Below are 26,614 nucleotides of genomic sequence, written 5' to 3' on the forward strand. Positions count from 1 at the left end.
GTTGACTCTTTTTTCAGGGGTTTACTTGTATTTCCTCCTCTATAAGTCATGAATGCCTGGGTCTTGACCATTTCATTATTAGTTTGCTAGTGTTTTTCTCATCTATATATAGATATATATATAAATGTAGATAAATACTTTTTTTTTTCTTTTTCAATCATTGGGCCTTTACAGATTAATTTATTTATTTTAGAGGGTGGGGAGCAGAGGGAGAGGAAGAGAGAAACCCAAGCAGGCTCCGCACTCAGCATGGAGTCAGACACGGGGCTTGATTTCACAACCCTGAGATCATGACCTGAGCCGAAACCAAGAGTCGGAAGCTCAACTGACTGAGCCACCCTGGCGTCCCAAGTTCTTATGTAAAGATTATTTAAGCCTTTTTAAAAATGTTCAGTAACCTTTTTCTATTTTGATTTTTTTATTTCTATGGGTGATGTTTTATGTACTTAAAGTTGAAATTTTCAAAAAATGAAACATCTATTATTTTCCTTAGCCATTCTTGTTCGCTGCTTTTATGCTTAAAAAGAACCATCTCATCCAAAGACAGATAAATAGCCACCTACATTTCCATCCATTTTTATTGTTCCACATTTATCTCTAAAATCTTAATCTAATTGCAATTTACGCTATTATATGATTTAGCTTAGGAGCTGAGTTCACTTCACCCTAAATAACCGGTGTCCTCAAATGGAATTTTGATTTAGTTCAAATCAACAATTTTTGTTGAATGTCTATTCCATGCCAAGAATGTTCTATGTACCTGCGATTTATCAATGAATAAAATATATAAGAATCACTACCCTAATGGAGCTTTTGATATTACTTTAAACATCCAGGGGTAAGCAAACTACACGCATGGGGTAAATCTAACTATATCCACTCGCTTACATACTGGCTATGGCTCCTTTCCCATTAGTAATTGCTATAACCATTGTGATAGTGGCCTGAAAAGCTAAAATATTAACTACCTTGCTTTCGTGGAGAAAGTTTGCTCATCCCTGACAATAACTAATCACTCCCCTACTAATGGGTAATAATTTCTTGATTATATACTAATATCTTACATATGTAAAAATCTGTTTATGCCTATTTATTTCATTCCATTGATATGCCCACTTAATTCCATACTAAGACTACACTTATTTTGTTTTCCAATTCACTTCTGAAATGTTTTTTCACTTCAATAGATATTTATTTATTTATTTATTCCACAAATACATACTGAGTATCTCCTATGTGTGAGACACTGTTCTAGGTCAACTGTGCAGCAGTGAACCAAACAGCCAAAATCCCTGCCCTCTGTTTGTTTCAGTAGGAACAAATACAAATGTATAGAAACATGTCACGCAAGGATAAGTTCTATGAAGAAAAATGAAGCAAGTGAAGGGGGAGCAGAGGGAAGAAGCTGTTACACACAGGGTGGTAATTGAAGGCCTCTTTGAAGACTTTAGAGCAGGACCATGAAAGAAGTCTTGAGGATACCTGGAGGACCAGTGCATCCCAGGCAGATGCAAAGGTACTGAGATGGGAGTGTGTTTTGCATATTTGAGGAGGAGAAAGATGGCCATTAGATGGCACAGAGACCAATTAGGGGAAATTAAGTGGACATGGGGAAGGGGAGGGGTGACCAGAGGAGAGGCCGAATCATGCAGATGTTTTACTTTGGGAGGAATCCAAGCAGAGGAGTGAACTGAGCCATCACTCTTCCTCTTCCTCTTCTTTTGAATCATGATGGCTGCTGTATAGATGAAGAATAGAGAATAGATGAAGAAGGGCAGCAAGCGTGAAAGCAGGGAAACAGGCAATGAGACTACTGCAATGATTCAGATGAGAGTTAATGGTAACTTGGAACAGGTGGTAGTAATGGAAGTGCTCAGAAGTAGTCAGATTTTTAATATTTTAAGGTTAAAGTTTGTAGAATTTGCTTAAGGAATGGATTTAGAGTGTAAAGAAACGAAGTCTACAGATAACACCAAGACTTTTTGCTTCAATGCCTGGATTGAACAATGGAATTGTCATTTACTGAGATGCCAAAGACTTGAGAAGGAATTCATTTTTAGTGGGATATAGGAGTAAATGGGGAGCTTGAAGTTAGATAGCCAAGCAGAGATACCCTACAGGCAGTTAGATATGTGAGACTGGACATCAGGAGAAGGAACCAAACTTCAATAAGTCTGGTATTGAAGACAGAAGAGTATTGAGATCAGCAAGCAAGCAACTGTAGACAGAGGGGAGTAAGTCTAAGGTTTGAGTCTGGCACAGTCCAATATTGAGAATCTAGAAAGATTTGGAGAAAAGAGAAAAGGAACTTAAGAATGGGGCCGCCTGGGTGGCTCCGTCGTTAAAGCGTCTGCCTTCGGTTTGGGGTGTGATCCCGGAGTCCTGGGATCGAGCCCCGCATCAGGCTCCCTGCTCCTCTGGGAGCCTGCTTCTTCCTCTCCCATTCCTCCTGCTTGTGTTCCCTCTCTCTCTGGCTGTCTCTCTCTCTGTCAAATAAATAAATAAAATCTTAAAAAAAAAAAAAAAGGAACTTAAGAAAGTGGGCAATGAGGAGGGAANGTAAGTCTAAGGTTTGAGTCTGGCACAGTCCAATATTGAGAATCTAGAAAGATTTGGAGAAAAGAGAAAAGGAACTTAAGAATGGGGCCGCCTGGGTGGCTCCGTCGTTAAAGCGTCTGCCTTCGGTTTGGGGTGTGATCCCGGAGTCCTGGGATCGAGCCCCGCATCAGGCTCCCTGCTCCTCTGGGAGCCTGCTTCTTCCTCTCCCATTCCTCCTGCTTGTGTTCCCTCTCTCTCTGGCTGTCTCTCCCTCTGTCAAATAAATAAATAAAATCTTAAAAAAAAAAAAAAGGAACTTAAGAAAGTGGGCAATGAGGAGGGAGGCAAGCAGAATGGAAATATCCTGGGGGCCAAGTGAAGAAGTGTTTCAGGAAGGAATTGTTCAACTATGACAAATGCTATTAATGATTTAAAGAGCATAAAGTAGGATGCAGCATAGGAATCAACCATCAATCAAGACTAGCAAAACAAGTTTTCATTACATGTGGACACCACCTTATAACTTGGCCTGAAAGTTGAGGAGAAAAACAGAATTACAACTGAGGGAGAGGGGCCAAACAAAAGCTAATATAGAGTACTTTATACTCTTTGCTCACCCACAATGCTAACTAATATAAAAAGAACCCTTTAAAATAAGATGTTTCAATGGATCGTTCAACTTAAGAAAGTCAAGAAAACTCTTGAATCAAATGATCAACCAAAGAAAATTTCAATTCCATCAAATTAAAGAACTTGGAAAGTGTGGTTCAAAGTACATATAAATTTTACCTTTACTCCTATTTCTGACATAAGCTACGTAAAGGGAGAGAGTGACTCAAACAAGTGATCTATTTGAAAATAAAATACTCTGAGTCGTCCTGCTAAGCAGTGACTGACACAGCAATGACATGGCACTACGTTAGGTACACCTCCACATTATTTCTTGGTCTAATTTCATTCTGCCAATACATCACTTAGGGTACCACTGGTCATCAGAGAATCTTGAAATTGATAGAAGTTGGAAACTTCTTCAAAAGGAAAAATAGAGTCTGAAGCTAACATTGACCACAGTCTACCCCCTACTCAAGTGCTTTCTAATAATGATTCAAATTTGAAATCAGTTGCAAAAGCAAAGGAAAGCATTTCTGCCCCACAAACACCAATTTTAGCCACAATGGAACACAGACCAAAGTGAGTTGCTGTTAAATGCTCTGAAAGACAGTGGAACAACTTTTCATGAGTCTAATACCTCTGCTGCCTGCCTAAATTGGGTGTATTTACAGAACACGGATACTGTCAGGAAATCAGAATGGAATTAAGTGTGTGAAACCTAGCACCAATTTATTAAAAAAAGTTTCTCAGAAAGATTTTCTTATATGGGTCTTAGCAAGATAAAAGACGAGGGGGTACTAACAGGAATGTGAAAGATACTAATTAAGACTCTTTAGAGAGCTTTACCCAATAACAAACAAGAACCTGGTAGAAATGACTCCAGAGCAACATGAAGAGGAAGATGGAAGACGGTATTAATGCCACTACATATTAATATTTCTTTTGCCTTTTAAGTAAGATTGTTCTCCAAACTTCTACTAAAATAATCATCTGCCTTGTGCTGGCCGGACCCCACCTCAAACACTGGGTTCTATCCCAAATGCCATACTTCTAAAACACTGACATATTAGAGAGAACCCAAAAGTGTACTGAAAACAGGAAGGAGCCCAGAACAAATCTGAGAAGCTGTTACAAAAAAGAACCGGGTAAGGCCCCAGCAGATTTCCCAGCTCTGCTTCTGGCTAGGCAAGTTTCCCTATGCTGGCAAAGTAATCTCTCCGAAACCCAGGGGCAAAATTATGAGGTCAACCTAGATGATCTTAAGTTTTTTAAATTGTATGGCTTTATTACTTGAAAGTAGATCACCAGCAAGGAGAATATGTTACTTATGGTAAATAACTACATCTTTGCTGAACTGAATCATTCTATGTTGCTACAGAAGGAAGAGAGAGGCAAAAATTATAACACAAAACAATTTGGCTCAATATTGAGAGTTTTTCACAATTCAAGTTATGTAATAATGAAACCAGTTTTCTCAAAAAAGAGTGAGATCACTCTTACTGGAAATATACAGGCCGGTGCTGAAGAGTGTGAGCTATAGGACTGCCAGTCTCTTCCAACCTTAAGATCCTACGATTCTTTAGGTCCAATTTGCCATATATCTTGCCTCCAGATTACCTTCACCATTTCTCACTGATGTAAATCAGCTGCCCCAGGACTTCATCACTTCATGGGAACATCTGTATTTAGCCCATCTGTATGTCAAGTCATTACTGCGCATGTCCAATTTCACAGACATGGTTTCTGGCTCTTGCCTGTACTGGCTGGTCCTCCTTTTGGTTATCCTCAACATTATGATTTGATAGAGGTACTGAGGAAGCTTGCTGAAATTGCTTTAAAGGCTACATATAACCATGTAATAATACCAGCGATGTTACCATGATGGGGATGAAATAGACGATATTACCAACTCTCTAAGTGCCACATGTGCTTTATATGCATTACCTCATTGAAGCCTCCTAGTAACCCTATGAGGAATGTGTTATCGTATCCATTTTACAAGTAAGGAAACTGAGTCAGAGGGGTAAGTACGTTGCTCAAGGTAACTGAGCTAGGAAGAAGCAGAATCTGGACTTGAACTCTGGTCTGGCTAATGCCTCTGAAGTACCTACTCTTAAACCACTACATTCTACTGCAGTGGTTCCCAAAGTGTGGTCCCTGGACCAGCAGCTTCAGCATCACCTGGGAACGTGTTAAAAATGCAAAGACTCACATCTGCTGAATCAGAAACTCTGGGGTGGGGCTCAGCACTCTGTGCTTTAACAAACCCCTCCAGATAATTCTGATGCTTACTGAACTTTGAGAACTACTGATCTACTCAACTGAAAATTTGCCTAGGAAGCCACATTCTACTTATTTAAACAATTTTTTGTATTTGAATTTGAGTGTGCAGTGGCTCCGTAATCTCTCTTCAAGGGCAGAAAGACAGCCCGGTACGGAAAAGCCAGGTGTCCCTGCCTGAAATAGGAAGGGTAAGTCTTTGTCATTCTTGATGAGGGGATAAGAGAGCTGCTGTTTTAAAATATAAATAAGAGGGAAACCAGAAGGAAAGAAAAAAAAAATGCTTTTTACAGTATAGCAAAGCTGTTGTGGTTAGACATAATGAGTAAACAGATTAAAAGATCTCAAAATTCCCTTCAAGCCTTTATATAATAGATAACATTAAATGTCTACTTAATTAAAATAGTTAAAATAAAAACCCTTTCTAGCAGGCATGCTTTTTTTTAACAAAAAATAATACATACATTTTAGTTTTATAAATACATCAACGGCAAGGGTGTTTCAAAGGTGGCACAACCAATGGCAGTTACCATCAGCTTTCTTTGGTTTAAAAAAATAAAACTCCTTTTAGCTTTGCAGCTCATGCTGCCTAGAATGTGACCTTGGTCTTTTCAAGCTTATCTTTAGTCCATAGCGCTGTGCAACTCTGCAAATCAGTCTATAATCTCTTCAATATCTTCCTGCACGCGCAATTTTAAAGCTCAGTCATCGGCATATAACCCATCCTTTACTTCAAGGTCTCTAGAGATCCTTGTAGCCCATCAGATACAAGGGCTTTCACAAGGACATGGGGGTCAAAATGAGTGGTATGAAAATCACGTGTAAAACAAGATGATTTTTCCACAGGTGCTGGTCTTACTGCAAAAGGTAATGAGTGGCTTTTTATTCTATAGAAATGAAGTAAACTAGGAACTGCCTTACTCCACACATGCTTGAACATAGTGGAGTTGGCTCACACTACACCACATCAAAGGCAAAATAAGCACATTTCACCTGCAAAGCCCTGATGTCTGAGTCCGAGTCAATGTTTTATTATATTCCCCTTGTCTTCCTTCCTTCTAGTAAGGGTTGTAAGGAGGCAGTTAGCTGGTGGATAACCATCAGCAACCATTCTTATAAAACAGTGGAAATACGGACCTCACTAACCTCCCTCTCCTCCAAATACATCTAAATAAGGCTTGTGTAAAGCTACCAGCACTCAGGAATGTCGAGAGTCAAAAAAACTGGGATAGCCCACCATAAGTCATCACTAGTCTAAGGATTATCTATACACTATCTTCTATTAGTGAAACTCTTATTTGAACATTCTATCCCATCACTTCAAAGGGAAAACTAAAGATCAAAAAAACTGAAATAATAGACCCTCTATGTTATGACAATTCAACACGCCAAAAGGCGGGTGGCTAAGGTATACTAACTAAAATTAAGTGCTATCTACAAAGACGATTCCTTCCTTCCTTTCTTCATTCATTCATTTATTCATTTACTCAATTTTACTCAAAAAAGATATTCTGGACAATATCTAGAAAATGCCAACCGGCTCCACATATCCTCTCCAATCTCCCCCAAAAGGCCAAACAGGAGGAAATGGACTCAGTAAAAAGCAGGACCTATTGTGAGTGACGAATCAAACCAGGTGATTCGATTACTGGAGCACTCTCCCAAAGAAAACTCTGACTACGCAACACTGAGAAATGCCAAGCCCTGGGTAGTCTGGTCAAGTACCTATCTGCCTGAAAACAGTGGTCAAGGCCTCCTGAGATGTTTGTAATTGCATCATGATAAGAGGCTGAATACAAACTGACCTCTGTCAATGTCTTCCCCAATCCATGTAAAGAAGCCACTAAAATTCTACTTAATAACAAACCAATACAGCCAGTGGTAAAAGTAGAAATGGACACTTTGTTTCTATACACACTATATTGGGTATTTTGTGTTTATGAACTCATTAAATCTCACAATCTTGTGAAATGCGTGCACAACTTTTTGAATGTAATGGATTACTTCCAAAGTTGGAGGGTTTAATTTCAAATTTTCATCCAGACCCTTGATCCTGTTTAGTCAAAATATGTACCAACCACCTCACTAAGCATGAAGCAGTGTTGAATGGTGAAAGCGTAACTCACCCTGGCCATGTCCACCAAGAAGTTCTCAAATAATTTCCAGATGTGGTTACTTGTGTAGATTTCTTTCATTTCCACTTCAGTGTCCACATAACAGTGATTAACAAAGTTCACATAAGCAATTTTAACCTGCACAAGTTTCAAATACAAAAGATAGTGAGTTTTCATTGTTCATTTAAAAATATCAAATATGGAAAGTTAAATAAAATCTGGGTTAGTTACTATCATGGATTGCGTGTTATGTCTACCTAGAAAGCATTCCCATTCCCCTTCTCTTATAAAAACCCTCCAGGCCCTGACCTAGTAGCCCATTCCCCTGCGCCCAGTAACTGGAATGTGCAAGTACAGCCAACTAAAACCAAGTCTATCCTAGTTGAGACACTGAGAGTCAAATGTGCTCCCTTTCCCTATCTTCCTTCCTCTCCATCTCCCTCCCCTTCTCTCTCCGTCTCTGTCTCTGACATTCTGTCATTCTCTCTCCTGTCTCTGTCATTCTCTCCCTCTCTCTCACTCTTACTCTGTCTCTCTCTGTGTGTCATTCTCTCTCTCTCACTCTCTCTGTCATTCTCTCTCTCACTCACTCGCTCATGACTAGAGTGGAACAAGGTAAACCCGAACTCCAAGAAGCCATCTTCTGCAGGCATATGCAGGTACGCTCAGAAGAGAATGAGGCAAAACCACAAAGAAAAAGGGATGGAAAGAATTCTGACATTGTTTGAACCTCTTGATGCATCAGAACAACTATCCTTCAAATTCCCAAATACAGGGGCCAATAAAATCCCCCTTTTTTAAAAAAATTTAAGCAGTTTAAGTTAGGTTTCTGTAGTCTGCAACCAAGAGAGTTCTAATATAACGTTGAAATGTGTTGATTAAATAATACTTTATTGCCATTCAGAAATATTTAAGTTACTATTCTGAGAAGAAACAGGCTCATGGTTTACAAAAAAATTATATTATTTTAAGATGTAGTAACATTCCTTCTCATATTTAACAAAATTCTTCGTAAACGACTGAGATGAGTCTCACCAACACAGTATTTCTAAAGTGTGGAGGGCAATGGTGTTTCTTCTCTTTTCTTTCTTTCTTTCTTTCTTTCTTTCTTTCTTTCTTTCTTTCTTTCTTTCTTTCTTTCTTTCTGAAAATATGATGAGGGGCGTCTGGGTGGCTCTGCAGGTTAAGCATCTGACTCCTGATTTCAACTCAGGTCATGATTTCAGGGTCGTGAGATGGAACCCCACGTCGGGCTCTGTGCTTGGCGTGGAGTCTGCTTGAGATTCTCTCTCTCTCTGTTTCCCTCTGCACCCACCCCCCACTAGCTCACACCTGCACTCTCTCTCTCTAAATGAATAAATAAATAAAATGAGTAAATAAATAAATAATGTGATGAGTGCTATAAATCACCCCAAATGCATAGACAGACAAAATCATGTAAATAATTTCAAGGATTCATAGAATCCAAGTTAGAACCATAAGGAATACAGGGACAGCTTTCATGCCCTAGTGCTTCTCTCTACTTGACTAAGGCCAAAAAGTAGACAGGGTGCCTGTATCAAGAACTGATCACAGGGTAGGGAGACATCAGAGCCATTCAGTGCATCATCATAATCATCTTGACAGCAGCTTATAGTTATTCATTGTTTGCTACATACCAAACACCTGCAGCATTTTGTACATAATACCTTACTTACCACCTTCCAGCAATCCTCTCAGATACATACCATAATTGTTTCACTTTAGAATTGTGGAAATTGAAGATCAGAAAAGTTAAGGAACCTGCTGGAATCGGTCACACAGCGAGAAGTAATGGATCCAGGATTCTGACTCATTCTTTAATTCATTCGTTCATTCATTCAAAACATACTTATTAAGTATAGTCTTGGGCTCAGGTAATAGAATGGTAAATAGAAACAACCTAGCTGCTACTCTCATCGTGTTAATAATCTTTATTAACAAAATTCAAACGCCAAATTTCAAATTGTAGACTCTTCTAAGTCTACTACGGGAGGCCAGGGAAGTGTCCCTTAAAGGAGTACTGCTTGAATCAACACACGAAAGATGAAGAGGAGTGAAGTGAACATAAGGGGTCAGAGTGGTGTGGTCGGGAAGAATAGCATGTGGAACGAAGCACTGTCAGAATCAGGACCTCAAACGGAGACCAAACCCGGGAATTTCATCACTTCACTATGCTCTTTCCTGGCTGTCTCATTTCAAGCCAATCAAAGCAGGAAGTACCCTTGCTATGAAGTGTCAATAATTCCACAAAATTTCACAAAAAGATACTTGTAAGTCCATCACTTCATAGGACTACTGGGAAATTAGGGAAGTTAACTTAACCTGACACCTTTTTAAGTTACTATGATAAAATGTTTAGATTTCTATCCTATTTGATGCACCACACATTTATGAACTTTACAACAATACACCACAACAGTAGAAAAGAAAGAAATTATTGCAATGTACATTCCTGGAAGCCTCATTAATCCTGTTGGCAGACAACCAGTTTTTAATGAGTTTTTCCCCTATTATCAGAGCCAAACAAGGACAGAGGGTAAAAAAAATGAAGTGTGAATAACGCAAAATGCATGTCTGCATTTCCAAGAATGCATTTATTTCGTAAAGCAAGGCAAACCTACAGAGTCTAACAGATGATACTGCTGCACCATCCTGGCCTCGCCTATCAGTGACGGTGAATTATTTATGAAGCATCCATTGCATGCGCAAGAACATACCAGAGGTAACAAGAAAAATCTCGGTTTTATCACATCGCCACACTTAGAATTTAAGAGATTCCTATAGTAGCTTCCAGTAAACCAACAGTGGCTCTACTTTGAAAAAGTCTATCTTCTTTCAAACTTCTTGTAGAACTAAAACATGGAAACTTTTTATGCTCTTTTAAATGTTCCTAATTATACAGCTAAGTACAATTTCTTGACTAAATGCATTATCTTGTTATAAATGGGATGGGGATTTCCAGTCCTTGTGCACTTTACATTAATAATAATTCCACGGCTGCTCAGCCTTTGCCAGGCTTACCTCAGGGATGCAGTCATCATGGGTCACCACCCTCACTATGTCGTCCAAGGGCAGAAGGGAATTGCACTTGATTTCAGTGTAGACATTTTTCCCCTCTGTGCATGCTGCCAGCAATTCCACCAGGGTGATGTGGTAGACTAAGGGACCACTCTCATCCCCTCGGTCTCTCTCTGAACACATCATATGGAGAAGGATGGGAAATGATGCTCTATCATTGTAAAATATCAGCACATCTTCACCCCCATTTATCAACTGAAATGATAATAAGAGAGTCTACATAGCAGTCCAAATGTTCATCCTTGAAGCTATTGCCAAAGGTTTGGTCTATCTGGAAACACATGCATCTCTTTGTAAAAACACGGATAATATTGCAAAAGCAGAACTATACCAAAGCAGGATGGTAAAAAAGATTCCAGCCAGGTGCCAAGTGATTATTTATGAATACTTTCAAAAGCAGCCAGGGAGACAGAGGAGAGGTAGATGGGGGCAGGAATTAAATGGCATAGATGATAATCATTCCCCAGTGAATTATTCCCTTGAATTAAACCTGCAAAACACAAGTTGCTTTCCTCTACTTTAAATGGAAGATGCCATTGCCAAGACATACAAAATCTCCCAAGCCTAATTTTACTAAAGCAGAATAAAACATCCCAACCCCCTTCTATAGTAGCAGAATAAAAAAGCATGTACTTTGAGCCAAATGCAACTCTGTAAGAATCTGGAAATTCCGTATGTCATGGGCACCAGAAGGGAATGGAGGTGAAAGTGGAGATGAGAGAAATGGAGAAAAAAAAGACTTAAAAAGAGAGAGAAACAAAGAAATGAATAAGCAGGGGCTTTTAGGATATACATTTTCCTTCCTACTTTGTTTATACAATTTTAGTAGAGAATTCCAGCAGGTGGTAATTTTATTGCTCACACTCCATAATATCTTATTGTCTATTATCAGTACCAATTTTCTAACCCCAATGGGAGATATTTTGGGGATATATTTTTTCTCCATTTTAATTAAATTGATAACAGATTTAAATCAATAAGACAATTGGCTTGCTTTGAACGTTTCGTTGAAAGAAAATGTATATGTGTCAAAATATGCATTATATGTCAACACGATATAATATTACAAATACTTCTTTCCACATAAAAACGCTTCCCTTGACAGGTATCCTAGAACTTTCCTAATTTTTATTTGCTGCTTTCCCATTTTAATTCTTTCCTTGATGGTCATAATGCAAAATCAGATTAGTTCCCACATTTCTAGGCAATGAAGAACAATTATGAATTTAAATGTAGATAAGAAAAAGGTACATTTTTATAAGTTTGAAATGTTCTTTAAAATGCTTAATTTACGTTAAAAATTCAAGGCTTTAAGCTGAATTAATTTTAAGATTTCTATGGGGCAGGAGGGACTCAATTATATCAATATAGAAGTTCCCCTCCCCTCATTCCCAAATTGAAAGTATGTAATTATGAAAATCCCCTCATATCAATCTAATCTATTACATAAGTGTTTGGTAGCCACGGTTGAAAGGTGCCTTAATCCATAGAGGCCTTTAGAGAGCCATTAGGTCACAGAGCAATGATTTACCTAAATGGGCTCAATTTCTCCAAAGCACCACTTGGTTCCTGGTGAGTAACTTACTCATTGCATAAATCTCGCTCAATGTCAAACATCACAACGAAGAGAGCAAAATAAATGAGGTACTTCAACCATTTGTGTTTCTTAAGTTTTCAACTTAAGGTTCCACATATCGTAAACGACTGATGGATAGTTTCCATTAATTAATTCCCTTCAAACCCTTCTGCAAATAGTACCAGAGAATACTGATTCTTTCTTTCAGGAATAGAGCAAAAAAGGCAGTGGGAAAACAGAATTCCAACCATCTTTGTTACAGATTGAAAATTTAAAAATATAAAATGTGTCACTTTTATTTTCATAACATTTCACAGAATTTTACTATTTAAAATACACAAATTCATTAAGGATCAAAAGGAAAAATAAACTCAATGGCACATTACTTCACTAGATTTTAAGAAAATATACTTGTTGCTTAAGTCATCAGGACGAAATTATTCTCCATACCTATGTTGTGCGGCTTTTTACACTAGCATTAACAGAAAACACAGACTTGACCACATTATTTATGTGAGGCTGTTAAAATGCAAACTGAGAACATACCTCTGTCATTACCATATCCTGGCATTTCTTCACATATTTACCATCTGCTTTTACAATCGTTTGCAAAAACCTCAGGTACTCCACGTGGCGGCCGTGTGTCTCGATGCAGTGCACAAAGTGTTGCACAACTCTCTCGCTGATCTCATTGCAAAGATGGTAATTGTTCATGAAGATGTGCCGCATGGTTTCTGCTTCCAGGAGCTAACCAGACAGGAATGTGCCTTTGTAATTCTGACAAGATCAATTTTCTATTTTACAGTGCTCAGACTAATTTCCCTGCTTGTGATCAGTTTTATATTTTATGCAAAGCCATAGTGAGCTTCCTGGGCAAGGCTTCTACGAGATGCAATGAGATCATTGACCATTAAAAGCAAACTGAGCTCACAGAGGAATTTAGTTGGGAAAAGGAGTTGATTATCATAAAGGTCAACATGTGGGCAATGGGATTCTTGAGATTAATTACCTACTCCTCAAAGTTAGCTCTTTCCTAGTATCCACTGACATATGTTTTACAGAGTTACGGCTACCTTTGAGCTTTCCATAGTCATTCTCACTCATGGCATTGTAGTTGTTCTTGGTTCTACCATATTTTTTCCTACCATTAAACTATATACACATAAAGGAAGTTGTCACTTGCAGGTAAAATTCATGTAATACTTCAAGTTTCTGTGAATGTTTCCTTAATGGAAAAAAAAAACATATTCACTTTCAGGGAGAGAACCCTTACAAGGAAAAAAATAAGGTGGTATAGACTAATAAAATTCCATTCATCAATAATGCTAAAACAAATCAGAGGGACATTTCACTATCAATATTAGAAGTCACTAAAATACTTACACCGGGAGTTAAAAACAAATTCAGATGTTTATGAAGGAGAACTTGGTTCTGTGGATTTCCCCGACAGAAATTCTGCAGGAATGTGTGGGCCAGATTCATCACTTCATTCATCTTTTCATCATTCTGTAAGTGAAAGAGTAGCGATGATACAGAGAAACAAATATACTATAATACCAAATATTATGAAAAAGTATTTTCTTTCCCACATGTACTCTTTTCCTCTCTGCTACTGTGTTATGCTCCCCCTCCTCTGTGCTCTGTTTCTACACCTCCCCCCAACCCCATTATCCCGTTGTTACCACCACCACACCCACCATCTTCTAGCTGTTTCTCACCTTCTCCTTATTCCTCCTTCTATTACCTGTTCTGCTCTACTCTCTCCACCTCTCTTTGTTTCCATCTCTCTTTCTCCCCAACCTCTCTGCCTATCTACTGCATTCTCCCATCTGTCCACATCTTCCTCCCCTGCCTCTGTGCCCACAGCCTCCATGTCCAGAGCTCATCTGTCCTGCCTTCCTCTCTCTCTTTTCCCTCCCTTCTCTGCTTCACCCCCATCCTTCTCATCCCTCCCTTCTCTGGGACTTGCTCTCTTTCCCAATATGTCCATGTATATGAATCTTCCCATTTCTTGTTTTCTCCTCTTCCCCCACCTTCTAGATTCTCCTCCTCCTCAAACTCTTCCCCTCCTGCTGCTTTTTCCAGGATCTGTCATCCCTCATCCTCTTCTTTGTCCTTAGTCCTTTTCTTCTCTCTATTCACTTTTCCTCTATTCCCTGCCACTTCTCTCTATATGTAATATTTCTGACCTCATCTCGACTCTACCCTCCCCCTACTCTCACCTTTTGCTATTTATTTTTTTATTATGTTCAATTAGCCAACATATAGTACATCATTAGTTCTTGATGTAATGTTCAATGATTCATTGTTGTGTATAATGCCCAGTGCTCATCATCACACATGCCCTCCTTAATACCCATCCTTTTGCTATTTATATTGTCTATTTCCACCTCTTTGTTTTCCTTTTCCTCTTTGCTTTCTGATCTTCTCTATTCCCCAATCATTTTTGGTCCCCTCTTTCTGAACACATGCACTCATAAGTTGCTTTCCTTATTCACTGTCATTTTCCAAAATTCCATAACACTATCATTCACTTATAGGAATCTCAATAAGAAATTCTAAGTCTCAAAATTCACAAAGAATGCAAAAGTTCTCTTCTTAACAGTGGTCTTTCAACAATATCACTGAAACAATCTAAATTTTTCCTGGGTAGTTGATTATCCAATTTGTCATGTGGTCATGTGTCAGAGATACAAAATAGACTCATGTTTTGAACAGTAGTTTTAATAAATAATTAAATGTTTTCTGTTTTTTCTAAGAGTCTCTAGTTTATGCCATCTATACCTGAAAAAAAAAAAACAGCCCAAGATCATTAATAGACCCATTTCCTCATATTTAAAATAAGGATGATTTAAGTAGATGAATAAATGAGACCAAAAACTTCATTCCTGACTTAAATTTTAAGTCGATTTTAATTTTAATTCAAATTTTAATTCAAAACCTACTAACACTTTCTTTTACTTGTGTAATGCAGGGGTAGTTGAAAGACATCTATGAGACTTCAGCCACAGGAATACCCAATTACCACCGAGAAGCTGGCCAACACAGAAGAACAGCATGGCCGGTTCTACTGTATTTGACATTTCTTTGAAACCCTCCTCTTGTTCTTTTTATTTCTGCACCATCCAGTTATTAAAACTGAGCAAATCTATAAACATAATGTGGTATTAAAATACTGAATGCTAAGTTATATTACTAGAAGAAGGAACTTGATCACGTGTCCAATGCCCATGTTACAATATCAAGGGTGAAAAAATGTGGGTAATAAATGCTGAGGATTTAATACCTTTTGTTGCCTTTCAATAATTCTTTTATTGCATTCTGTGCCATAGAATGAATTATGCCACCTAAGGAAGGGTAGAATTGATAAGTTTACATGTTAAACAGTAAGCTGAATGGGGGAGCAATCCCATTCAAGGAGTGTAAGTCCAAGTGGGGAGAACATCTGCACCAGGAGAGGCCTGGCAGGGCAGGAGTTGATGGGAGAAGAAGAGGGCATCCACCCTGGGGCTGTCAGAGCCTGAGTGAGGGGCAGAGGGTGTCCACATGGAGCAGGGGCCGCTGCAGTGATGGAATATTAGCTATTTACAGTATCAACAAACCGGTAACTATTTCAACACACACATATGTTCCTTGGCCTTGTCTATTTAGAGGGCCTACAAGGACAAAACCCCAAAAATAGTAAGTACACTTATTTCTCAGAACTTTGCTTCTACACATCATTCTCCCCCAAATGGAACCGGGGCCACTTAAAGAAATGGCTGATTTCAGAGATGGAAAAAGAAAAAATCAAGGTGACCCTGGAACATCTTAATGTGTGAAAACCAAGGAAATACTCAACAATGATGTGCATGTTAGAGGACAGAGAAGCTAGCTCAAAGGGGTGCCACTGGGCAGACTGGGGACCATCTGAGAATCAAAAAGCTAATTAGAGAAGCCTAGCGTAACCTAGGGAATAAAATGAGCATCCACAAGTTTATAAGGATTAAAATTAAATAAGTGAATCAATAGATTGAAAGTTTGATGAAGAACGGGATATTTACTTAGTTTCAAAGAACCTCTCCACAAAATCCTCATTAATGACCAAGGGAAAATGAGTACTTCATAGTGGAGAATCCTGGCAGACACCACCTTAATCAAGTGATCAAAGTAAACACCATCAGTAAGGGATCAAAATCAAAATCATGTGCCTCCTGATAGGAAGTGGTGGGAAGAACTTAGCCTCACTTCTGTTATGTTCCTGCCAAAGACGCATAACTGAATCTAATCTAATCTAGCTGGCCCAATTGAAGGAACAGTCTTCAAAAGAGCTGGTCTGTCTTCAAAAGTGTCAATTTCCTAAGAGTTCCAGCACGAGGAGATAAACAGACATGACAACCAAACAGCACCTGTTTCTGAAGTGGACCTTTTTGTCAAACAGGACACAGTTGAAATGATGAGAGAAACGTGACCGGCGCCTGAGGACTAAGTGGCAGGAAAGTGCCATGCCCTTTCCTGATCTAGAAGCTTGTCACGTGCCTTTAGAAAGAAGAGCATCCTTTTTGTGGGAACCACACACCAAAGGGCTCAGGGCTCATCAGATGGGTGACTCACTTCCAAGCAGTTCAGGGGAAAAAATCATTGTAACTTTTCTAGATATTTGAGATCATATCAAAATAAATTTAAAAAAAAAGTAACTAAGCACTAACCTTTTCATAGGGTATCTTCAGAAGGTCCAACACCACCGAATGAGCTCCCATATTTTTCAGTAATCGTTGATGTTGATTCCGACACTTTTTATTCTGCACACAGAGTTTACTTAGTCGAATCAAAATCTTTAAAAAGAAGAAAAGCATTAAATATAAGGAATATAACATGAAATGTAATACACAAGCAAAAGTTATTTGCCATGCAAATATGAACCCATATAAAAATATTTGACATGTGCTGACCTCCTTTACAATCCGGTAGTTATTGCTCTTATTGCTGTCAATCTGAGGTTTCCTTGTTCCATCCTGCACTGGACTTAAAATGCTTGATTCCTAAAATAAACGCAAGCATGTATTTTTATCCCATGCATAGCTTTGTAATAAATTTATTTATTTTGTAATAAATAATAAATATATTTGATAATTATTTTGTAATTTATTATTCAACTTAAATGTTCACTTTGTACTTTTTTATCCCATAAAAAGTTCTTTGGCTTGAGGGAGTAATGGAAATTACCTTTTCCCCAATAACAACCAAATTACAAAATAGATGGTATTGCTAATAGTTAATGAGTTAAGTTAAAAAGGAAAAGTTATTACATATAACATTATCAGTGTATTTCCTTATGTTAAATACACCAGACATATCATTGCTTTATAGAGTCAATAGGAGAAGGAATAGTAAAAATCCAGGGGATAAAATGCGTAATTTTATCATTGGGGATAGACTACAGGGGGAAAAAAAAAGGTGAAGAAGCATATCATAACAGCTGAAAAAACATTTCAGGGATGGAAGGAAAGAACACTTTAACCCAAGAATTCTCTGCCAGGTTACCATGACATCCTTAAGAGTCATGACTTGGGGCCAGCCAAGCATATACAGAACCATGAAAATGAAGAAAGGAAAATAAAATTTAAATTAAAAATAATATCTGAAATTACTAAATTAATAAAGCTTATTAACAGGTCCTGAAATGCCAAATAGTTCACTGTAACAACCATTATCTGCAGCAGTACAATAAAAAACAAATATAGGGAGTGACATTTTAAATATCAATTATTATAATCACTAAATAAAAATAAAACACATTACAAATAACTTAATACCTGAGCATTTATTAAGACTTAATACATGCCTGCTAACAGACAAAGGTGGGTGGACCTAAAAGAAACAGGATATGTGGTTCTTCCCACAAGAAAATTATAGTATAACTAAGAAAAGTGGGAGAAATATGAAAATAAAGATTTGAACTGAGCAGAATTCACTATTCAGAGAGAGAAAGGGAGAATAGCTCTATCTTTAGACAGCTTTATGAAAGAGGTCAAGTTGAAGCCAAGGTCTTAAAAGATGAAAACTATGTAAGTATGAGAGATATATGGAGGGAAGGGGGCACTTGTTAGGTGAAGAAGTCACTTTAGCCAAAGGTCCTGCAGAAAGAGCACACGTAATCATGTACAGAGAGTGGCAAGAAGAGCCAGCGCATGTTGCAGGAGAGAGGGCAATTAGTGGAGAGGGACCTGATTGCCTTCCTGATTTACAACATGTACAAAATGGCCCTAGGATGAATGTCAAGAGCAACTTGAGTCAAAACACACTGAAATACTGACTATATTGATGGTGTTGGGTTCTCACAGTTGAAGGGGACCCCAATCTAAACTTAGGGAAAAGTAACAAAAATATGCAAAGCCAATCAATGTCATTTCAATTGTCTCAAGCTGTTTCCATGACAAATCACAAAGTTAGTACAAACCAAGAAAAAGTAAAAACTGTCCATGCCAGTCAAAGAATTCTGAGCAAAGGCTTCAAGTGGAAGAGTGACTTGACCAGGGCTGACCCATCACTCCTTAGTAAGCTTTGTATTTGTCTCTGCTTCTGTTCCAGGCAAATATTGCCCAAGAGAGAGGCTTCCAATCTGAACGCAATCTTAGCAAATAACCTCTCCTACCATTTTATGGAGCATACGAACATTTCCTCTTTTCCATCTGCAAATTCTAGTACCATCCACAAACTTACCTTCCCTGCTGTGTCTCAGAGGAAAGGAGAAAAAAAAAAAACTTTTGATGCATGGATTTTTCAAATTCAATCTCCCCTGCCTCCTTTCCCTGCTTCATCTGTTTCCTGTGCACGAGTAGTTTCTGTTGTCTACTGATTCTTTCTCACCTCTTTAAAAATATGGCTGAGTTGAGGCTAACCAAGCATTTTTCAGTGAGACAGCCCATCCTTGGAAGCTGTCGTACATCTCAGATCATGGTCCCACTAGATTTCTCAAAAGAATGCTCTCTACCACACTGTATTAAAATTGCTTTATGTGTCAACAACTCATAATCACCAAAATTTTCTTTAGCATTTGAATCTGTAATTCACTATCATTTTCCTTAAACCCCATTCTCTTTGTTTTATCATGCTGTCGATAGTCTTCAAGATTACTTTCTACCTTTCTGACCACCTTGTCTCTTTCATTCAACAGAACTGGAACTCCAAAAAGTAAAGACTATGAACACTCAAAACATTTGCACTGTTACTGCTGGAGTCCAGGGCTGTGCCATCTACCCATCCTAACAAATGCTGGGGGCAGGGGGTGGGCGGGGAGGGAAACAGTGCAACCTCCACTGCAGGTAAATAAAAGAGAAAAAAGAATGTGAGAGATTGTCTGCAAGACAACAAACACTAAGTGAATCCTAAAAAGTTGTCAATGAAATGTGTAAAGCTACATAGGTAAGAGAAGCCATTGCAGTAGAGGGAAGGAGTTCAAGTGCTGACACGAATGGAAACTATTTAGATGGAAAAAGACAGGGGGTCAGAGAATGAGACAAACAGGGTTCCTATCTGATAACAAAAAATACTGATGAGAAGTAGAAATTGCAAAAGCTAGAAATATAATGAAATTTCCTTTTTTCTGATCACAAAGGTGGAGGTTGAAATTTAAAAAGGCCATGTTCATTTTTTTTCTGGAAGAAAATTATATTAAAGAAAACCAAGTTTGTACTACAAACCAGGATTAAGATATTACCAAACCTTAAGATTGACAAAGGTCCCACAGTGGAAAGGAGATGTTTCTGATATATGTTACCTTTAAAAAAAAATCAGCCGAAAATACAGGCAAAGCTTTGGCAGATATATTTATGTCTATTTTTCAAACAATGACCTGAAGAAAATGCAACTGTCTTGTTTTAAGAAAAGTAATCTCAGGCAAAATGTACTACATTGCAAAAAGCTGTGCTCTTTAGGTCAACCCAGGGGAAGGTACAGACAATGCTAAACTCCATAAGTAGGGGAATTATGAAGAATAATTATTTTAATTTAAAATCGCCAGCAGTCAACAAAAGGAGGCAGCACTGGAGAATTCAATAAGCAGCTCCTTTTAATTTCAGAAAATAATTCAATGTAATTAAACGGAATAAAAATATTAACCCACAGAACATCTGGATGATTCCGAAGCAGATCAGGGGAATTTAAGAAATATATAAACTGTGTAATTACAGTTAGGTTTTATTTTCTCATTTTCATGTCAAAATGCTCTAAGTAAAGGTGTTCCAAAAGTTTTCTTCCAGAAAGGGCACAAATTGATTATATTTTTTATATCCTATGTAACTTTGATCTTAGGACAGTGGCCAAATCTACAAAGCCCTGCCTTCATTCTAATGTCAAAATATTAGTAAGGTATAAAATGCAGAAGTGTAACTTATGCAGAGTCCCAGAGATGAGTAGGCTCAGAAAAAAATGTATGACACTGAGAACAGTGCCATGCATATAGTAGATACCCAAATTATCCTTTTGACAACAGTGTTGAAGAAAAAACAAATGGCAAAGTATTTGCACTTTATTATAACTATTTCCTGTCATCTGGAAGAATTTGAACTTATTTCCTCTAATGGAATATGGGAAACCGCTTATATCAGTGATTTCATAGAGGCGGCTAGATTTTTAATTGCATAGCATATACTGTAACATAAAGCAGTAGGTTCAGAAACAATACAGCGAAAACAGTCTAGAAAGGTCTAGATATTTCTAGAAGAGTTTAGAAATTGGATGGGTAGCAGAGCTCTAGGCAGAGACTCAAAGAGTGAATACCTAAATAAATACTGGTTCTGCATATAGCTACCCCTCAAAATTTATTTTGCATCAGTGAAGCAAACTCTTTTGAATCAATACCAAAAATCATATAAGGAAGTAATATCGTACGAACTATATGGTGAACTAAATATTGGCACCAATTAACGGGAATCCAACTTCTTAATTTAAACAAGGGCAATCCTGCTTAAAAAAAAAAAATGACCTGCCAAATCCTACAAGGTAGAACTGCCTTCATCTGCAGCTGCATGATTAAAATAGCTCAGTGCATGTCTTCTCTTTGTCCTCACCCCAATGTAGTTAAAGGATGTCCTTCCACAGCAATGTTGTCAAGTCAGCAAGTCTGCAAAGCATTCTGTTCACCATCTGTAGCCCTAGCCTTCTCTTCCTGTGACCATTAATCAACTCAAGTAGTGGCATCACTTACCAATCACCATCCTCCCAACTTCAGATGTCAAATGCCTTCCTTTTCCCTTCCCACCTTCTTCCAAAACATTGAAAGAAAATCCAATAATCAGTCTTTTATATTTGATCCACTAATCAGCTAATTTAGTTGAAGCTCTTCATAACAAATGTCACCTCCTTTAGACAACTGAATGATAACCTCACTGTGGAATGATTCTTTTTTCTCCCTCCCATCTAAGAGTAACATCATATACCAGTCATTTAGGAAGATACCTAGAGGGTTGCAGAGCCCGAAAATCACCATAGATCTACTTATCTGACCTTGCATGTAAAGCTAATTTGCACAACTATGGGGTCATGGTTGACAGTTTCTGCTTCCCTGGTTGGCATCTAAGGCTGCTTGAAGATGTGGCCCAAGATCTACAATGTGCAGAAGAGGTGGTTTCCACCATTACTGGCAGATAACTTCCCTCCACACTTCCGTCAGCTCAAGCCCAAATACCTTCCCTTCCAGAGGGTAAAAACACATTCCTAACCTTATCCCAAACCTGTTTTCCTCTCCCTTTGTCCCAAGACAAATACAATATTGCTATTTTCTGACTCACTTGACATCATTTTAATTAGTATTTGATGATGTTTAATCAGATCTCCTAGAAAACATCCCAAATCTCCTCACCCATCTATATCTCTGACAAATAAGGTATCAAAAAAGGGTGCGTGCCACTAGAGTGCACTAGAGGGGTATTAGGTAAACAGGGACTATATTGATGATGGGTATGTTCAATGTGAACTCATAGTTGTTTTCATAAAAATGCAACAGGAACCCATTACAGTAAAGCAATGTGTAATACTTTTTATAATACTTTATTCCTATACTATAATATATAATACTTTTGTATGTAATCCTCTCCAGTATTATATGAAACACAGAAAAGATAGGCAAGCCTCTAGTCAGCAGGGTGACACAGAATAACAAAGCACCGTACAGGAAATGAAAACAGCAATATAATAGAGCCCTTAGAGACTATGTCTGATACCTGATACGTTAGGTGAAATAAGCTTCCCCATCACATCATATCACTACACTCCCTGATACAGATGTGAGAAGGGGGTTGTCCATACAGAATGTAAGAGAAAGCCATCGGCACCTTCTTTTAGACTCCCTCTTTAGCAAGCAATCACTACAGAAACGTTAATGCCTGCTCTAAAGACATCTGCATGCTCTGATGTAACTGAATCAGCTTCTACAATTTTCTTACGAGCCACATGCTGAGGAAAAGAAACCATATAGGAACTAGAATCCTCACTAACAACTTATATTAAATTGAGAACAAATGGCAAAGTGAAAAAAAATTAGTGAGACAGTAACTGTTCTTTACAACAAGAAGAGAAATACTAAGTTTATCCTAAAACAGCATTAATTTTAAATGTAGGACCAAAGGACAAGAAAAGAAAAGATTCTTACAGTGGAAGTAATTTAAAGAAACAAATTCAGGAGATACAAGCATTACATTTAAGAATCTGCATGACAACCAAATAGAATGAGGATGTGTAAAAGTAGCATTTACCTAAAACCAAAATTTAGTTTTCAGATGTATGTCTTGTGAAAGGACTTATTTTTGTGGCATTCATCTATAGCAATAACCTTCAGTAGCGTTTGCTCAGAGGCAAAGGACAGGGATATGTAATGTTATATAAACAAATGAAATAAATATACAATGAAGTCTGGGGCAAAAATTAAAAGAAAACGGAGATAAGAAAACACATTTCAGAAAAGGAAAATTCAGGAAAGCCTGCTCCAAAATTAATGGATGAAAGCTCTTCATGCAATGACCACAGTATCCCTCATGGATCAGGTCATGTAGGAAGGTTCTATCTAAAGCACATGGACTCCATCTATACCAAGCTATCAGGCTTAGACATTCTACCGGCTGCTTTTGTCAAGAGTTAGTCAATCATAAGTTTTGCTGAAGAAACAAAGTTTATGTGGAACTATTTTCCTTGCTGTGCAGAATCAAAGTACTAACACTTGGGAAAGCAGAATTTTCTTTGCAGACATCTTTCTAGAAGGATCTGCCTTCTTGCTTGCTTGCTTTATCAAAGGAAAAAGATCAGAAGTGGTAGGCAAAGAATGGAAACCAGATTTTGCTTTTAAAGAATACTAGCATGGGGTGCCTGGGTGGCTCAGTCAGTTAAGCGTCCAACTCTTGATTTTGGCTCAGGTCATGATCTCAGAGTCACGGGATCGAGCCCATGTCAGGCTCCATGCTGGGTGTGGAAACTACTTAAGATTCTCACTCTCTGCCCCTTTCCCGCTGCTCGTGCACTCTTTCTCTCAAAAAAATTAAAAAAATTTTTTTTTATTTAAAAAGAATAATAGCATATGGAGGTAACAGAAAAATCATGAGACAAGGAAGGTGTATCTGGAGAGAAATAGAAAAAAGCAATGGAGGGAACCAAAGAAAAGGAGGGAGAGAAGAAAGGAAGCAATTAATTCATTCTCTAAGATAAATCTGCATAAAATCCAAATGCCTATTAGGAAACTTAATGCTAAGACAACAAGAAACCTCAGTAATGAGAGTATATTCCCAGTGAAATGCAAACAGTCAAGAAATCTTCAAGGACTTATAAGTTTGTTTTAAATAATCATAGTGATAAAGTGAGGAATAACGTCTCTCACACCATGTGGACAGACCCCTCTGTGGTTGCCACATGCTCAAGTTGACTCCACAGAATTACTTAGCATAGATAAAGGATAGCTTCATTGGGAAAAGGGAAAACTACAAGCCAAGTGCCTGCAAGAGAAGGCAAGCGTCCCCCATCCTTCCGTCATCCCACAGTAGGTGCTGGGTGCTCTGCCCAACACCAGTATGGGTTCTAGATTTCTGAGTAACTGCTCCTATCCCCACCTTGTAGTAACTTCTTATGGGGCAAGTGTGAGAGCAACCTACCAATGAAGGTACACACAAACTTCTTGGGCACTAGGCTGTCTGGATTCAGGTGCCCATCAGTTATAGGAATGCATCAGGAATGCCAGCTATGGAGCCTGCAGGAATTGGACAGCTCCTGCTGAGGAGTGGAAGCCATAGATCCCATCAGCAGCCAACCTGGTGTACAGCCTCTGAGAAGATAAGACACTGCCTCCCACACTCCGCACACCGACCCCCACACACAGTCCAGCCAGCCTGTTGTCTACACAACCCAGAGTGCACCCCCAGGGACATTTTTCAGTTAATTCTGTTTCTTACATTACAAATCCATTAAAAGAACAAAAAAATATGAAGCTAAGCAGGCAGATATGAATCTAGAATGCATGGCTGTGAAAAAGAACAAAACAGAAACCCTGAAAATGAAAAAAAAAAAAAAAGTCCCTAAGGTAAAAACTAGATCGATGGCTCAAACATTAGACTCTAGATCAGTGACAGTATGAGTAAGCTTTTTAAAAAGAAGCAGGCAACCAAATATAGGTGGGTAAATAAATACAGAGATACAGACATACAGATACAGAAGCACAATTGTTATGAAGAAAAGTTACCAGCCAAAACAAATAACATGAGTGGGGACTTCTCTTAGAAGCTCAGTGATGCCCAAGTGTCCTGCTTCTCAACCCTTAATAAAGAAGTGGATGAACAAAAAGGGCAATCCTGACTTAACCCATTCAGATATGATTTTCTGAGTTAATCCCTCCTTCCTATATTTAGAATTCAACACCTATTTGAATGTGATGAATTCGTAATGCTACAGATATTGTCAACTTGTTATACTCTAGCTTTTAATCTTTCAACAAGGATGGTATCGTTTTTTAATGCCCTGGAAGGTAAGTTTAATAAAAGAAAATATCATATACAACAGGTAGTAAAGCTCATAGGTGCTAGGGATGCAATGGGCTTACTAGATGACCAAATCGATCCCACCCTCCTCCCTGTATATGAGATCAACTACAGTAACAGGGTAATTTTGGATCATAGGCTGAGATGTGTTAGTCTTAGTCCACAGATTCCATTCCCATTTATTGCCCAGAGTAAAGAGAACCTACCATTGAGGGGGAAAAAAAAACAACTTTTATGTTATAGGAAAGACTTTTTATTACTAAGATGAAGAATCACATTTTTTAAAATCCCATTAAGGTTATCTGGTCTTCTGATATCTAAGCAGGCACAAAGTTAGACCATTATGATCTGTTTTAAAACAATGCTAATCATTCTGTGTTTAGAGCCTTTGTAAAGATTTACTAAACAACAAAGGATTATTATCTGTAGTGGCCTGCTAGAATGCGTGCTGCCTGCTACTGGCTGTTGCCATTGACATTGTGACATATTTCATCCTGTTGACAATAAATTGTCACTCTTTGGCAGGTGCTTCATGGCAAAGCATAGATTATTTGGCTGTGGACAAGTTAGTAACTTCGTAGCTTCTCACTTTTTTCTCCTTACATTAAGCTACTACAAATGCACCATTCTCCTGGCTTCTCGATCTACCCATTGGTGTATATTTCTACTGCTGCCACCCTAGTTCACGCTTGCATCACCTCACACCTCAATTTAAGCAAGAGGCTCCTAGTTGGTCCCCACCTTTAGCCTCTTGCTCTGCCAGGCTAAATTTTCCAAGACAGTATACTCACCTCCCAACCCAAGAATTTTCAGAGGCTCCCAATTTCCAGATACTTCAAATACAAACCACTTATTCTTGCTGAACACTGATTCTCTTTTTATTATTCCTGAATATATTAGCTAACTAAATCCTCCCAACCCTTCAGAATAGTGAGGCCTTCTCCAAGTCCTCCAGCCCACCCCAACTCCTCCCTCATCTCACCACACAGCTCAGTATTTAGTCAGACATTCTGGCATATTGTTTTCTATGTGTTCTTTCTTTGAGGGCAAGAGCCATATCTCGAACATTAGATCTGATTACAGGTATCGAAAGGAAATAAGAAGGGAAATGAGAAGTTCAGGTGTGTGTACAAAGGCTTACACAGGCATGACGGTGAAGGAACCAAAATCATACTTTATGCAGAATGTTCAAAAGAGGATTTTGCTCTAGAGAGACACACAGCAATTAAACAGAGGCAGTTCAGCCATGGTCCACATTGCCTCAAACCCAGCATCAGTAAACAGACATTAAAAGGATAAATATATGGGGGGCGCCTGGGTGGCACAGCAGTTAAGCATCTGCCTTCGGCTCAGGGAGTGATCCCGGCGTTATAGGATCGAGCCCCACATCAGGCTCCTCC

General features: G+C 38.4%; 1 protein-coding gene across 1 annotated transcript in view; it reads right to left on the reverse strand.

The window, feature by feature from the left end:
* Nucleotides 1–26,614, reverse strand: part of ITPR2 (inositol 1,4,5-trisphosphate receptor type 2) — a 494,278-nt gene that overhangs the window by 258,458 nt on the left and 209,206 nt on the right. Inside the window, 6 exon segments of the mRNA XM_034646080.1 lie at nucleotides 7,557–7,682; nucleotides 10,587–10,838; nucleotides 12,766–12,966; nucleotides 13,603–13,725; nucleotides 16,908–17,033; nucleotides 17,151–17,240. Of these exon segments, the coding sequence (XP_034501971.1) occupies nucleotides 7,557–7,682; nucleotides 10,587–10,838; nucleotides 12,766–12,966; nucleotides 13,603–13,725; nucleotides 16,908–17,033; nucleotides 17,151–17,240 (918 nt within the window).

Source organism: Ailuropoda melanoleuca, chromosome 16, assembly GCF_002007445.2.
Source record: "Ailuropoda melanoleuca isolate Jingjing chromosome 16, ASM200744v2, whole genome shotgun sequence".
In the NCBI taxonomy this organism is placed as follows: Eukaryota; Metazoa; Chordata; class Mammalia; order Carnivora; family Ursidae; genus Ailuropoda; species Ailuropoda melanoleuca.